This window comes from Gastrolobium bilobum, unplaced genomic scaffold (assembly GCF_033153095.1).
Source record: "Gastrolobium bilobum isolate Gb01-03AN ecotype WA unplaced genomic scaffold, APGP_CSIRO_Gbil_v1 utg4149, whole genome shotgun sequence".
Lineage (NCBI taxonomy): Eukaryota > Viridiplantae > Streptophyta > Magnoliopsida > Fabales > Fabaceae > Gastrolobium > Gastrolobium bilobum.
Genome location: NW_026896279.1, coordinates 161,597 through 176,476, shown reverse-complemented (window position 1 = coordinate 176,476; position 14,880 = coordinate 161,597). Strand labels below are relative to the sequence as shown.

The window sequence follows — 14,880 nt, the reverse complement described above, 5'->3', positions numbered from 1 at the left end:
TAGTATATTTTATAAAATAAGTCGGATTTGGTCTTTAAAAAAACTTGTTTAATAAAAAGGTCATAGACCTACTTTCACAAGACCTGACTTATAAGCCTATAGGTCAGCCTATATTGCACTATTTATTTTAAATAAAATAAAATAGAGTAAGTATGCCTTGAAGAAAAAACAAAAGATATAAATTTAATCAATTGCAATTATTTATAACTTAATTATATTCGATTATATTTTAATAAAAATCTTACTTTATTTCTTATATAGGAATAACTAACATCTCAACATATTAGATTGTGTATATGAACATATTAAAAGGTTTTTGGAAGAAGTTATACTTACTACAAGCATCATGATGTGTTTGTTGGATTCATGTAGTTATTTTAATTTAAATAGTATGGATTAGTTTGTTGAATATGATGAAATATATGTTATTTAATTTGAGAATTTTGCTTTTGAAAATGACTTAAATGCATATTATATGAATTTTGTTGTTATTCATGATTCTGTTTGGATGTTGAAATTATGATTTTTGGTTTAGCAACAAAATTTGAGTACTTTGTAAAGTTGATTCAGAATTTGAGTACTTTGTAAAGTTGATTCATGGTTCTGCTTGGAAAATAAAAATTAACAGGCTAATAGGCTAGGTCAGGCCAGACCATTTTTTTAATAAACGGGCCAAGTCAGGCTAACAGTTAGACTTGTACTAAGCTTAGGCCAGCCCAAATTAAATTTTTTGGGCGTAGGCTTGGACTTTTCAGGGCAAAGCTTAACCCAGTCCAGCCCACTTTCACCTCTAGTGATAAATTATATTAAAGTTTATACGTACTTTGGGTCTTGTAAGTTAGCCTGCATAAAGCAAGATAGAATTTGAAGACACTAAGAGGCATGTTGATTGTAATTGTTAGATATATATAAAATCATTAATTTAGCATCACCCATTAGCTTAAGCTTTTAGGTTAAATTAGTTTTTTACATAGTATCAGAGCTTCGGTGTCATAGGTTCCATCTTCACTGCCCCTATTTAATTAGTAATTAATTAAATTTTGTATAATTTCTCAACACAGGTAGGTGAACCTGTGCATTGTCCACCCTTTAAATTTAATAGAATTTCGTATGAGAGAACATGTTAGATATATATAAAACCATTAATTTAACCTCATCTATTAGCTTAAACTTTTGAGTTAAATTGATTCTTTACCGTAATCAATTAGTTAGTATTAATTGTATAAATATACGAAGACCATAGCTCATTTGTTTGATTGAAACATCGAAAGGCAATGGATATCATATCAGGGATTTAACTACTTGCCCTTCTTACTATCAATGCAAACTACTGATTCAAGCATTTAACAGCAAAACTAGGCTCACTATTTCCTTTCTTTCCGTAGTTCGTTTTGTTTATGTGGTGTACACTACTGATATTTAACTTCCACCATCTGCAACCGATGATTCACATGTGAATAATATATCCTAGAATGAAATCAAGGAATCAAAGGGGCTACTATATTATCAGGAATCACGAGACTGATTATTTTCCCCAACTCACCATAAAACTGGAACGAAAAATCAAATTTGTTAACGGAAGGCAAGTAAGAAAAGGATGGAAGAAGCCAAGCTCAGACCTTAAACCTTTGCACCTTCGAGGAGAGACAAATAAACCCATATTGTCCACCTAATCGTTCAAACTTAAAAGCATTGGATTTGGGTCATCTATCTTTGAATACTTACAATACTAGATGAAACTTCTTCTCACTCACCTTCACCAACGTGCCTAAGTGGCCACCGACAATATAGAAATCATCGAGCACGCACAAAGGGTAACAATGTGACAATGTTCACAGAATAAACTACCTGATTGAATTCAACTCCAAACTTTATCCTGCCATTGCATTTGGTGGGAACACTTTCTGAATAAAGTCCAGGAAGCGACGTGAGTAGAACGTAGGGTCCACAGCCGAGATAGATAATGAATCAAACTGAAGAGATTTGTATGCATGTTCAATCTTCTTAGTCATGTTGTACTCTTGCAATATGTCAATGATACCCAGGTAAAGTACGACATCATAAGCCTCGTGGAACATTTGCCTTTCCTCTTTTCCTGGAATCTGCTCTGCCCTTGCTGGCATGTTCACACCTAGTTGGATTTGTAGTCTGCAGAACAAGTTGTAAAGAATGAAAAACCCTCAATCTACAATATTGTAGCAATATTGAATCAATAGGATCCTAAGTGAAATGCCTAGATTGTTAGAGAATAAAAAGGATTAGGTCTAATCTCTTGTAAAGCAAATAACCAAATAAAAGTCTTACAACGTGCAATGAATATGACGGAGGTTTAGGATTCATAAAGGATTCAAGCACCAAGAGATTATTAAGAAAGATTAAGAATTGTAAATATTTCATTCAATATGTGGCAGAGTACATCGTATATTTTCTCCAGCTTGAAATTTAGCTTTCAGCTTCCAGCATCTCTAGAATCTAGATCATGTTTCACACATACGATTAAGGGAGACTAACAAGAATTTCATTAAATTCATACAGGACAACGCATGCATCCATTAGGCAATGACTAAGTGATCTCTCAATCACACCACACTTGTCCTTAAAAGTAGGCGTGCAACTGGACCACCTGCCAGTAACTGGCCAAATTTGTTTATATTTATGATTTATGAACATACAAGAAGCAATTATGAATTTGGAAGTGCAATGATCAGGCATAATAATAGAATGGCTGGAGCACTATGATGTTAAAAATGATAAACAACATTAGCACAACTATTATAATCATGAAGAAACCGTACCTTGCTGTACCAGGTAGAAGTAGATCCACCTCTTCATCACCAGCAGCTGAAGCTCGCAATCGGCTACCCCTAATGTGTGAGCCTACAACAACACTATTATCATCAGCTCCCCGAGGCACCAGGACAAGGCCTTGTGGATATTTGGATGCTTCATCCTCCAGAGGATCTGTCAGTTGATCATTAGGGAAGTTTTGAAATTAATCAGTACCATGATTACAGTTCTAGTAAAAAAAAAGTAAGAATATACTACATCTGTTCAAAATAATTGTTTAGAGTTTCACATAAGAATTAAGAAAGTTAATATAGAGACATATAACTACCTTTGACTAAATTACCTTTTCACTCCATTTACGGTATCTCTCATTCCACTTGGTGGATATAATAAGAAATAAGAATAAAATTGGAAAAATTAACAAATTTCTTCTTGGTTTTCTAAAGTGACAAACAATTTAAAACAAACAAAAACTTCTAAAGTTACAAACAATGCAAAATAAACTAAAACTTCTAGAGTGACAATTATTTTGACCTCTAGAGAGCAAGTCATATAGCTAAAACATGAAAGCATAATGATGGACAAATTTCTAGATAAGCCTAACAGTCTCTTTCATTCCACTTAGTGGAGATAATAAAAGAGATAACGATAAAATTAGAAAAAATAACATATGCCATCTTGCTTTTCTAAAGTAACAAACAATTTAAAACAAACTAAAATTTCGGAAGTGACAATTATTTTGAAACGGAGAGAGTAAGTCATAGCTGAAACATGAATGCATAATGATAGATGAATTTCTAGAAAAGTCTCTAAGGCTTTCTAAAATGGTGTGACGCCTAATCATTATGCTAGTTGTAAAACATGGACTGAACGTTGATCCCACTTGAACCTGATTCAAGGTTTCAACTGCAAATCTGGCAGTTCAGTCAAAAAAACCAACAATGTAAAACAAAAAATTGAAAAAAATAAAAATAAAAGACAGAGTCACTGGGTTGAAAGGGATTGACTGAAAACAGTCAGCATGTTTAAGTGAACCAGCCAATGACCTGGGTTTCCTTTCAGAGTCCAGACCAGATTTTACAACATTATTCCTAATATTGGCTCCTAACAGAGTTTAAGTAGAGAATCCAAGCTTAAGCCATGCCTATCTATCTTATGTTACTAAAGAATCAGCGCAAAAATTGTTGATAACAGAAAGGTCAGGTGGACATTAGCCAATTTGGGATGTAGAAAATAAGTTTTCAGATATGCCCCTCATCAATTTCATCGTCTACACTACCTAATTATACGAAAATAAGCAGTGTAAATATCATCTGCTGGTCACATCAATAATTGGGGGCATGGCATTATCTTTCCATTCTAGGTACTTTGTTTCACATGTCCGACACATGAAAACTTTTAATTAAAGACACCTCAATATACTGCAATTATAAATATTTTCCAGAAATAAACATCAACCACATAAAGCCCAACCACAAACCATTAGCTTCCTAGACCGAATCTGATACCCACCTTCCTCTGCAAGAATTGCTAATCCATCTGTAGTTATACTTTGGTTATATGACATGGGCGGACGCAGCTGCTGGGGAGCTCGATAATGAACACCTAGAAGGAGGCTGTAATCCATTATTTGCTGTGCTTCCAAGAACTTGCTGTCAATCTCAATCTGCCTGCACAAGCATATGAGTAAGAGGTAATATTCATTTTTGAAGTCAAGCAATGCAGGACTATACATTATAAAATTTGGGAATGCAAAACTCATTCTAGAAAAAAATTTGGCTCTCAAACAAAAACTAGCAGTTACTATTTTTTAATAAGCAACAAAATACAGAGGCAAAAATGCAAAAACCATTCTTTCCTTAAAAAGCTGTACATTTTCATTGTATACAGTATCAAAATATGTGATAAGGGTTATGCTGCATTACAAGAGACAATTGCTTCATAAACTCATAATGTACAAAATAATAAATATACACATTTGATTCTATTTGACAGCGAGCCTTGAAGCAAATATTGTTCCCTTGTGACCGGATGGTCATGGGTTCGAGTCTTGGATACAACCTCTTCGCAAAATGCAAGGGTAAGGCTAGCATAAAATCAACTCTCACCCTTACCCCCACAAAGTCGGGAAGCCTTGTGCACCAGGATTTTCCCTTTACACATTTGTTTCTATTTGCTCTGTTCTTGGTTTCTTTTGTCGAAGGAGAATAATATATCTTTTCTTTATATTCCTAGTAATAAAATTTCCTTTTACAACAATAAAAACAAAAAGGCAAATGCAAGAATATTTTGTAATACCCCTTACTTTAACAAAGACTCCCGCCAAGATGGTTCCAAGTAAAAGCAGTAGCTCAGATCCAAATCTTTAAGAGTGGTATTCTCATCAATTTCTATCTTGTCTGAAGAACGTCCAAGGGATGAACCTTTTAAATCAAATCTCCTATGGATCCTTAATTCTGTACAGAACATATTTCCCATTACAACAAAGCGAAACTGCAAGATAGAAAATTACACATAAATATTAGCCTCCTAATTAAAGAAAAGTAGATTATTAAGTCATTTTACATGAAAGATATAAGACATGATAGGTTCAAATATTTGATGAGATAAATAGGCTTTATGAAAAATTTCATTCTTTTGATATTTCAGATAACAGATTGCAAGTATTAAGTTGCAAGTCGTGCCTTTAGTTATTGACAAATGCTCCAGACAATAACTCAGGTGCAGAAAAATGCACTTTACCTTTTGACCACTTGAAGGTGTAATCCTGTGCAGACCAAAAAATTTCGTAATAAGTGTATTGTCATATGACTTCACATGATGATGATAGTCTGGAAGCATTCTTAGAAGAACCTACATTTCAAATTTTGGTCACTACGATTTGTATTTTATACGGAAAAGAAGTAGTAAAGAACAAGTAAGCACTAAGATATCATTATTAAACAGATGTTCCAGAAGTTCATTCAATAAGCTTAGCTAAGAGCTCAATTTCCATTTTTCATTTTTTGGATTAAAAGGGTAATTTTACTAGAGAAAAGAGAAAATTACAATAAGGGAAGCATAAAATATCAATCAAACCAAAGCGCAGAGAGAGAGAGAGAGAGAGAGAGAGAGAGAGAGAGAGAGAGAATTCAACATGGAAAGGGGACAGAAAAACAAGAACGGCAGCAAAGCTGCCTAGTTTCTCTGCATATCAGAAATTGGAACTCCTTTGAGACAGTCACTAGCAGGGCACTAAAGAACAGAAAACACCACACATTGCTATGAAAATTTTTAGGCCTCCTGATTTATACCAAACCCCTGAACTAAACGATTAGAAACTGCTTCATAGCGATGGGGAAAACCCAATATCATCCAAAACACCAACCAAATAATTAACAAAAGGAATCCGTTAGACGTATTGAAAATAGGTTGATAAGAAGTCCCACATCATTATATTATGTAATTGCTATAGTTGCTCTATATAATAGAGCCTCTGCTATGCTATTGAAACATACAAATTTTAAAAATTGCCTTTCGTTTCCATGTTATTCAACAAAAAGTAACAACATAAGCATGAAGATATAGATTATATCAAATATTTTAAGACAGTTATTCAAACACGTATTAGAAAGCTAACCAGGTGGTCGGAATTTGTTATGGAACCAGTGAAATATCTATGAAAAAGTGTAATAATCCTCAAAAAAAAATATTGAAATTTTTCTTTAAGAAAAACTAAATAATCCACCAACGGTGAAACAAGTGTTTAGTTCTGAATTCTCATGTAATCATCATGGACTGTTATAATTCTTCTCTGTAGTATAGCATATCCTGCAATTCAAATGCACATTTTTTTGTTTACTTTAACAAAAGAAAATTTTTATTGAAGGGCAACCAGAGGACAATCTCACACATGACGTATACAATGGTTTTCACTTGTGACAGAAGAAAAGAGAGATAGACCAGAAACCATAGTTGTGAAGGAAAAAAGTACAGGGCAACAAATGCTTTGTTGCCTGGTGAGGTGCACATTGCACTATGTAGCAAATTCTTTTTTGGTGTACTTGGGGTTCAAACTCAAACCAGGGGAGGGGGGACACCCTATTACCAAGTGGGTGACCACCAGGTCAAAATGCACTACTTTCCAAAGGGGCAACACAAAAAACAGCTCACACTTAAAGTTCTGACTCAGCCTAGGTAAATAAACTAAGAGAAGCATAATCAAACAGACCTAGAGGTTTGTGAAATTTTCAGCTAGAACAGATATCAGCGAATAAGCACTATTTTTCCCCTCTTCCTTTTTTCTTAGCTTTCTCTCTGTTTCTTTTTCAGAATGGGATGGCAATTGGCAATCCATGTCAGCCACCAGCCCAGTGGCTATCTTTGCTAGCAGTTGATGGCTAGCCAAGAGGGTTGCAACTCTGCCACCAAAGTCTAAAATCACATAAGAAAAACTCAGTTGGAGTTAATCAATTTTTAACTGGTGGAAAAGTTAAAACATAAGTAATTTAATTTAAGTATGAAAAGTTTTTGTTGTAGATATGGAAATTATCTGTAATTATTTCTTTCTTTTGTTAGTCCGTGTTTGCATATTTTTAGGATTTGGTTTTATTCTTATAGGTCCATTACCACTCCCCATTAAACCTCGACTAGTAAGGGTGGGGTGAGGGCAATCGTTGTACGCAGCCTTACCTTTATATAATTGCAAAGATGCCGTTTCCCGGATTCAAATCCGTGACCTTTCAATCACAAAGGAACAATTTTACCGCTGTTCCAAGCTCGCCCTCTTCTTATAGGTCCATTAATCTCTTTATAATTGTACCCTTTTGTACATGTTCTTTTTAGAATATCAATAATATTTCAGTTTTATTTTCAAGTGTTTTTCACGTATATTTGTTGTTTTATTTTAATATTTTTATTGTTATTTAGGGTCACATTAATATATCTTTATAATTTGTGTCACACTTCAGTGTCATTTTGTGGACAATGATGTCAAGCCATTGATAACCATGCCAAAAACAAACAGGTGTTATGGAAATTGAAACGTTATTTGATGTAGAATTCCCATTAATGTCAACCTCAGAATTTCTATGGGTTCAAACTGTACTGTATCATGTATTTTTGAACTCCAAATTAGAAAGAGAGCCAGTTGAAAACAAGCCTCAAAGGCGGTAATCTTATGCATCTACATCTGCAACAAATGGTAATGAACAAGATCCAAATAAAATAAAATACCTTTACTTCAGATCTCCGCAGAGTCTTGATCATGAAACGATCATCCTGAGACAGGAAAAAGACACTACCACTTTTCCCTGGAGAAGATAGTTCCCTCAGAGCATCATTTCCACAAATGGACATCATATAGTCAGCAGCATCAATCCTGAACAAATCTCTCAAATTTCTGCAACAGGTCATAAGGTCACATATAACAACCATATAAAAGTGAAAGGAAGAAAAAGAGAACAAAATAGGGGCTGTAACAGTGGTTCCTTATCATGTATACAAACCCAATTGTAAAACATGAAAGGTCAATTTCCATTATGACAAGTTATTTTCTATTTTATTCCCTTTTCTTTGAGTTCATATTCGTCAAGTAAAAGAATGCCTGATTATGATTCTGTTAGGAACACCCTCATTAGCAAAGTAGGCTGGAAGAAATAATGATGGACCCAAAGAACCATGTGGATTAGTTCCCCAAACAAGGACAGTTAGGAAAATCCCAACAAAATTAGGAGAGTTATTATGGTAACTTTCTACCTCACTCATCGGGAAACTCATGTTCTCTAAGGGGAGGGATTTATTTATCAATAAAGATTCAATCAAGATTCAGCTAATACTATACATTTTCCCGATTCTTGAGCCAGTTTTTACCAATAAAGCTTCAAATTCAATTCTTGAGCCAGTTTCCAACAGATTCTATGCAAGTCAATGCACAAATTAACAATTGGTGATAAGCTTACATAGCATTCCATCCTAATGAAAGTTTACACATCAAAATAATACTTTAGAGGTATTTATGTAGTTGAAGAAGTATTTAACATGTAATCTACATGGTTTGATGAACATTTACACAATTACGAGTCAATAATGAATAACTATTCCACGATTGCATTCAAGTCAACTAGTCATTGTAATTTGAAATGGATACTCAAAATAGATGCATAAAATTTATGATGCACACATTTTTTTTTTCAATAACAGAAAATTAAGGAGAATGATAGAAATACTATGGTAGATTAAAATTTAATTACTTTAAGAGGAAACTAGTCATATAGCCTGATGCTATCAACCAATCCATAAAGAGTGACAGGGAGTGATTTATTGAAGCAGGAACTCAAGATACGAAACATTATAAACACTTATTGTACAGATATACAATACACCAATAACGAATTAAATCTAGAGCCAGAGCTACGATACAAGGACAGGTTTATAGACAAGCCTAGTGAGTAGATGAATGACTCAAACACAACCACGACATGAAAGAAATAAATATTCATAAAAAGGGTGAACTACTTACTTGAACACCATCGAGCAGTAATCTTTCCACTTAAAATCCTCTGACTGATGAGGAGGCGTCAATTGAGAACCCTCTTTAGGAAAACTCATCCAAAAGCTTGCTTTGGGACCAAAATCTGATGCTCGAACTTCTCGTCTCTGTATGGGGGTAATCTTTCCCACAGTATACCTAGCCATATTGAAGCCCATTTTTATATTACTTACGGAAAAACATGCAAAGGAAAATACGGAAATTTCATAATAACATTTTAGCTTCCAAAGTTTTTATTTATTTATTTTTTCTCTCTTATTTGTTTTTCTTTTCCCTCAATCTTTTTTTGCTTTTTATTTGGATTCATCAAATGTGATGTTGATGTTCATGATGTTGAAGTATTTTTGCTTCTGAAGTTAGCTAGGCTTGGTGCTTTCATATTTATGGTTGCCTCATGACACCATTAGGAATAAGAAATCAAGAAAAACCATCTAAGTTCTACTGTAAAAATTATGAAATACAACTGAGAAGCAAATATTTGTTTACTGAAGGTGGAACATCTTCCAGTTGTCATGCAATTACCAACGTGATATGGAAATATTTTTATTTATTTATTTATTTCTATTTTTTTGTGTGTGCATTACGTTTGGGGGGGCAGGGGGAGGGGAGTGGCAGCAAGAACCAAAGCATCTACAAGAACAGCCAAAGCAATGAAGGACTTCTCCTCTGGAAGACCATACATAGCGAGATTCTGTTCAAAGAGTGGTTGATGATTAACCTGGGTGGCTAATTGTTTCTAAACTGAACATATTATTTATCAAAATGCCTTAGTTGTAATTTTCCCCATTTTCAATCATCATTTTTCTTTTCTTAGTGAAAAAAATCATCACCATAGACAAGAAAAAGATATGGTAATCTCCGGATTTCTTTCTTCTTGAAGCACTGGAATGATAATCTATTGGTTTCTAAGGAAATTAAAGTTCAAATGATGATAATCTGAAAGTTGAAACTCTAGAACTTCAATCTCTTTCAGAGCCATAAGCATCAGATCTCTGTTCATTGCTTTGAAGGCAGGGAAGAACAAAAGAAATAACCATAAAGGGAAAAGGAAGCTGACCACTAATATGACTAATGAACACAAGTACACAACCATATTTTCTTTAAGAAAAAAAACAAAAACCATATCAAAATTATAATCATATGACTCTATGTCCTCCTTCCAACATGGACTCATGTTGAAATTTGTGTGCATAACGATAAATAAAAAAGCATGAAGAAAATTGCAGAAAGCAATATCCTTTAGCATTGTTACTAATGACAACAACTAAATTAGCTTGAGTGTGCCAAAAGTTAAGATAGTGTTTTTTACCTTATTCCCAGCTGCAAACTGAGCATCAGATCATAACTCCTGTGACCTTTAATGATTGCTTCGCCAGGTCTTTTAATCTCTTTGGCAAGTTTTTTTTTAAGCTGTTTTGCCCTTCTAGACAGTGATGAAAAACTATTATTTAAAACTAGCTCACTTATTAATACACCTTGCATATACTCACGTTCCAAAATCGGGATCTTTTCATTAACCTCTCCATTTTCTAGTACAGAATTTGTTGGACCTAATTTTGAATCACGTGCAATCACTTTCTCAATAGATGCTTCAAGACTCCAGCGCCTTTCGAGAGAAATGTTTTTGCTGCGAGATTGTTCCAGATTTAACAGATTTCCTTTGGCAAGCTTATCTGATGAAACACGACTTGATCTCTGGTTCTCACCAACCTTGACATCTCCCATATCAACTGAAACAGCATGGTGAATATGCACCTGGTTGTGTTTTCTCATATCTGGCAATAGCCCTCTTTTTCGCAACGCATTCAGATAAATTTCTTGTGCAGAAGGAAGGCAGCTTCCCTTTGGATAAAAGGTTCCTTTGCCATCTTTCAGACCCCGTGTCCACGTACCAACATAGCAGCCTCCATCACTCCAATTATATACCCCAAGCCCATGCATCATGCCATTTAACCAGCTTCCTTCAAATGAGTCTCCATTTATCCAGGTGAGAGTTCCTTTTCCTGACATTCTCCCGCCTTTCATATTCCCCATATATACATTTCCATTGGCCCAGGTATACTTGCCTGGCCCCTCCGGTGTCCCTTGCATCCAAGAGCCTTCGAAGATATCTCCATTTGGATAAACTTGATAACCTAGCCCATGTTTAAGATTCAATCGCCACCGACCTTTGTAGATCAGATTATCGGAGCCAATGTATGTTCCCGTACCATGGATATAGCCACCAGAGAATTCACCCTCATACCCTGCTCCAGAAGACCATTTTATTTTCCCAATTCCATTTCTCATCCCCCGTCTCCACTCACCCTCATATACACAACCATCTGTCCATACATACGTACCCTGACCCTCTGGAATGTTGCCAAGAAGGGACCCAGAATATGATTCTCCATTAGGAAGCAAGAGTTCCCCAACTTTAAAGCCAGCAATTTCAGAGGAATAACCAGCTTCACCGTTTGCCAATATAGATATATGGTCTATTTCAGAAATCGCATTAAGAGATTTTGTTCTCTCTGCACAGGAAGGTGCTCCATCCAAATTATCAACTGTGGCCACAGGGCCAGACATGCATAATGATCAAAAGGAATATTTCCTTATAGAATAATAACTATCTCAAATTCTCAACAGCTATGAGACAAGAATGGTTGCATACAGGAAATCTTACCAAGAGATTGACCCTGGAAACTCTTTGTCCTTTTGACTAGAAAAGAAGAGTCAGAAAAATAAAACAAATTAGAAATCTAACATTACACAAGCTGGAAAAGATCCACATTCATGTCATTAAAAAAAACAGGTGAGAAATGAAGATTGTCAAGAACCTAAGAAAGCTTAATAGGTTATATAAGGAAGCAAATGTAATTCCAAAGAGCAGTGACAAACACACTTCGCTACATTTGGCAGACCACAACATACAATCATAATTTGGGAAAACATTAAGCAATTAAACAGAAATCACAACTACAAGCAATAGAAACTTTAAAAGAACTTATCGAAGGGATAAAAATTAAACAACCCAAAAAAAAAAAGTAATATAATCATACACAAAAATGGAAGGATAAATTAGGATGGTAAACTTTCTGTCTTGAAATTGAACAAGTTACATAGTTTTTCCTCATTATGGGAAATTTCACTTTATTTCATCAAAAACAGCAAATAAAACAATATATAGTACCCAAAAAACAGAGTAGTCGGTTGAGGAATCCTAAACCAATGCAGAGAAGACGAACAACGACAAAATAAATTATGTATGGTAAAATTAAGATCTGTCCTTCCAGGATTGAAACAAACAAAACTTCAAACATAATTGCACAGTCAGGCTTAAGTTCTATTCCAATTTCTTAAGAGAGCCTATATTATAGCACAAAAATTCCTAAACTCGTAGTTCAACAAAACAGTTTCTGAAAATTTCCTTCCACCTTAAATTTCAAACCCCATAAACTTCCAAATTTTTTTTTTTTTTTTGAGAAATTCAGGTTAGAGAGGATTATATGATTAGTTCATAGGAACATTTGATTCCGTAAGTAACAAAAACTTCCGACAGACATGAATATATTCAATTTTCCTGAAAGCCAGATTGCAAGCTGAACTGAACACGAAAAATAAATAAATAAAATAAAAATAAAAGACAAGCAACGAACAAGTAGGAGATAACAAATCCTCACTTATTAGATAACAAATCCTCACTTATTAGATACGAATGAGGATAAGCGATTGCACATTATACAAGATGAGGATAATTATGTACCGATACAGCAAACATCCATAACCGCAAATTAATACCAAAACAGATGCAGAGAGAGAGAGAGAGAGAGAGAGAGAGAAGTACCTTGAAAGGGAAAGAATGAAAATCAAGTCAAGTCAAGTGTTGTAGTAGGTGGTGTGGTGTAGGAAAGGATCAAAATTAAAGAGGTAGAGGGTGGTTTGGTCTCTCAACTCTCTCTCTCTCTCTCTCTACCTTACTTTCCACTCTCCATATTTGGCTCATCAGATCTCTAACTCGTTCCTTACTTATCTCGCCCGTTGTCCTTTCTTTACCCCCCACTAGCTATAGATGAGATGAATGATGATGATGGTCTTCAATTTCAAGCAACGTTTTTCTGTGAATAAATATGCCATAGATATTAATATCACACAACATACCATATATGAGAGTGCCATACATCATTTTTGAAGAATGCTATCATTATGTTCTTTGACTTCTTCTTTTTTATTGAGTAAAATTTTATGTCAACATTATTTGATAACTTCAATTTACTTTTTTATTAATGAGATTAATATAAAATGTTATCATATAATTAGTATATGTTTAGATAGCATCAATTTACATCGATGTAGTAATAATAATTAATTATTAATTTTCATAAATCTAACTGTTATAATTTATTGAGTCATATTTATTAATTAATTCTTAATTCTTAATAAATTAATTATCACAATATATACATATATATTATGGTAATATATTGGGTCATATTTATTAATTAATTATTAATTCTACATCGATATATGTTTATCATATATATATATATATATATATATATATATATATATATATGTATATAAAGAGAGAGATAAGATCCTTTGATATCGGTATTAAATTTTAAAATAATTTCTAACCGTTGATTTTTGTCAATCAACGATTATTATTTATTGAAATTAATAATTAATTAATAAATTTAATTGGCAGAAATTATAACTGTTGATTGGTGTAAATCAACAGTTAGATTTGGTGTCAAATTTCAAAATTTGGCATCGTTGTCAAAAGATCATACGCTATATATAGGCGGGTTATTTTTACACTGGTGTAAGAATAAAAAATCTTACACCAAAATTTAGTCATTAATTTACTTGTATCTAATGTCTTGCATATTTAATAAAGGAAAATATTTTTCTCATTTCGTTGGAGATAGTTATCTCATTTTATACACTCATCGAATTTAGTCATTAAAGTGTAGATCCCACATATTTATCTCACACAGATAAGAGAACTATCTCAAGCAACATAAGATTAATAACTCCCTTTGATAAATTAAAGTCGTTAAATATAAATATAATGGATGACCAATATTGAAAATGTAATTCTTGGTTTATTTAATAGTTCCGATTTATTAAATATATAAGTCATTAAATATTAACAGAACAATGATCAAGATTTCATATAAAATAATATTATAAAGACAATGTTATGTGACTTTTAAGTGCAATAATTAGCGTATTATACCCAAACAGGCTATGTTCAGACAAAGAGCATCCTAACTAATCAAAGACCATTGGATTTGGTCTCTCAAAATTTGATTCCAATTTCGTACTAGTCTCCCCTGATATCATACCATATATGTATATAAAATTTCCCTTATTGTTTGTACACGTACGTCATATTATTATATTTAAATAAAAAAATGGTTAAAAAGTTTATAATAAGGGTTCATAAATTCTGTGCAGTAGTTTATATACACGTATATGCATGGCTTTTCTATTATAGGAAAATCTATGAAGATTTTTTATTCTCATCGCGTGGATCAAATGGTAAGCAACTTTTTTTAAAACCGACGGGATTGGTTTAG

The 14,880-nt window shown here is 33.6% G+C and overlaps 1 protein-coding gene across 1 annotated transcript; it reads right to left on the bottom strand.

The window, feature by feature from the left end:
• Positions 1-1,365: 1,365 nt before the first annotated feature.
• LOC133298593 (phosphatidylinositol 4-phosphate 5-kinase 9) lies at positions 1,366-13,325 on the bottom strand. The gene is made up of 9 exons (XM_061497923.1): positions 13,143-13,325; positions 10,626-12,017; positions 9,287-9,454; positions 8,002-8,167; positions 5,530-5,640; positions 5,093-5,280; positions 4,300-4,457; positions 2,796-2,961; positions 1,366-2,148 (listed from the first exon to the last, which is right to left on the bottom strand). The coding sequence occupies exons 2-9, from the start codon at positions 11,882-11,884 to the stop codon at positions 1,872-1,874; spliced, it is 2,493 nt and encodes an 830-aa protein (XP_061353907.1). The 5' UTR covers positions 11,885-12,017; positions 13,143-13,325; the 3' UTR covers positions 1,366-1,871.
• Positions 13,326-14,880: the final 1,555 nt, after the last annotated feature.

Excerpts from the sequence above, each read along its gene's own strand:
- LOC133298593 (XM_061497923.1), bottom strand. The coding sequence starts at position 11,884 with ATGTCTGGCCCTGTGGCCACAGTTGATAATTTGGATGGAGCACCTTCC. Across the intron at positions 9,455-10,625 it reads AGTTTGCAGCTGGGAATAAG|GTATACTGTGGGAAAGATTA; the intron begins GTAAAAAACACT and ends CAATATGGCTAG. Across the intron at positions 4,458-5,092 it reads TGGCGGGAGTCTTTGTTAAA|GCAGATTGAGATTGACAGCA; the intron begins GTAAGGGGTATT and ends ATGCTTGTGCAG.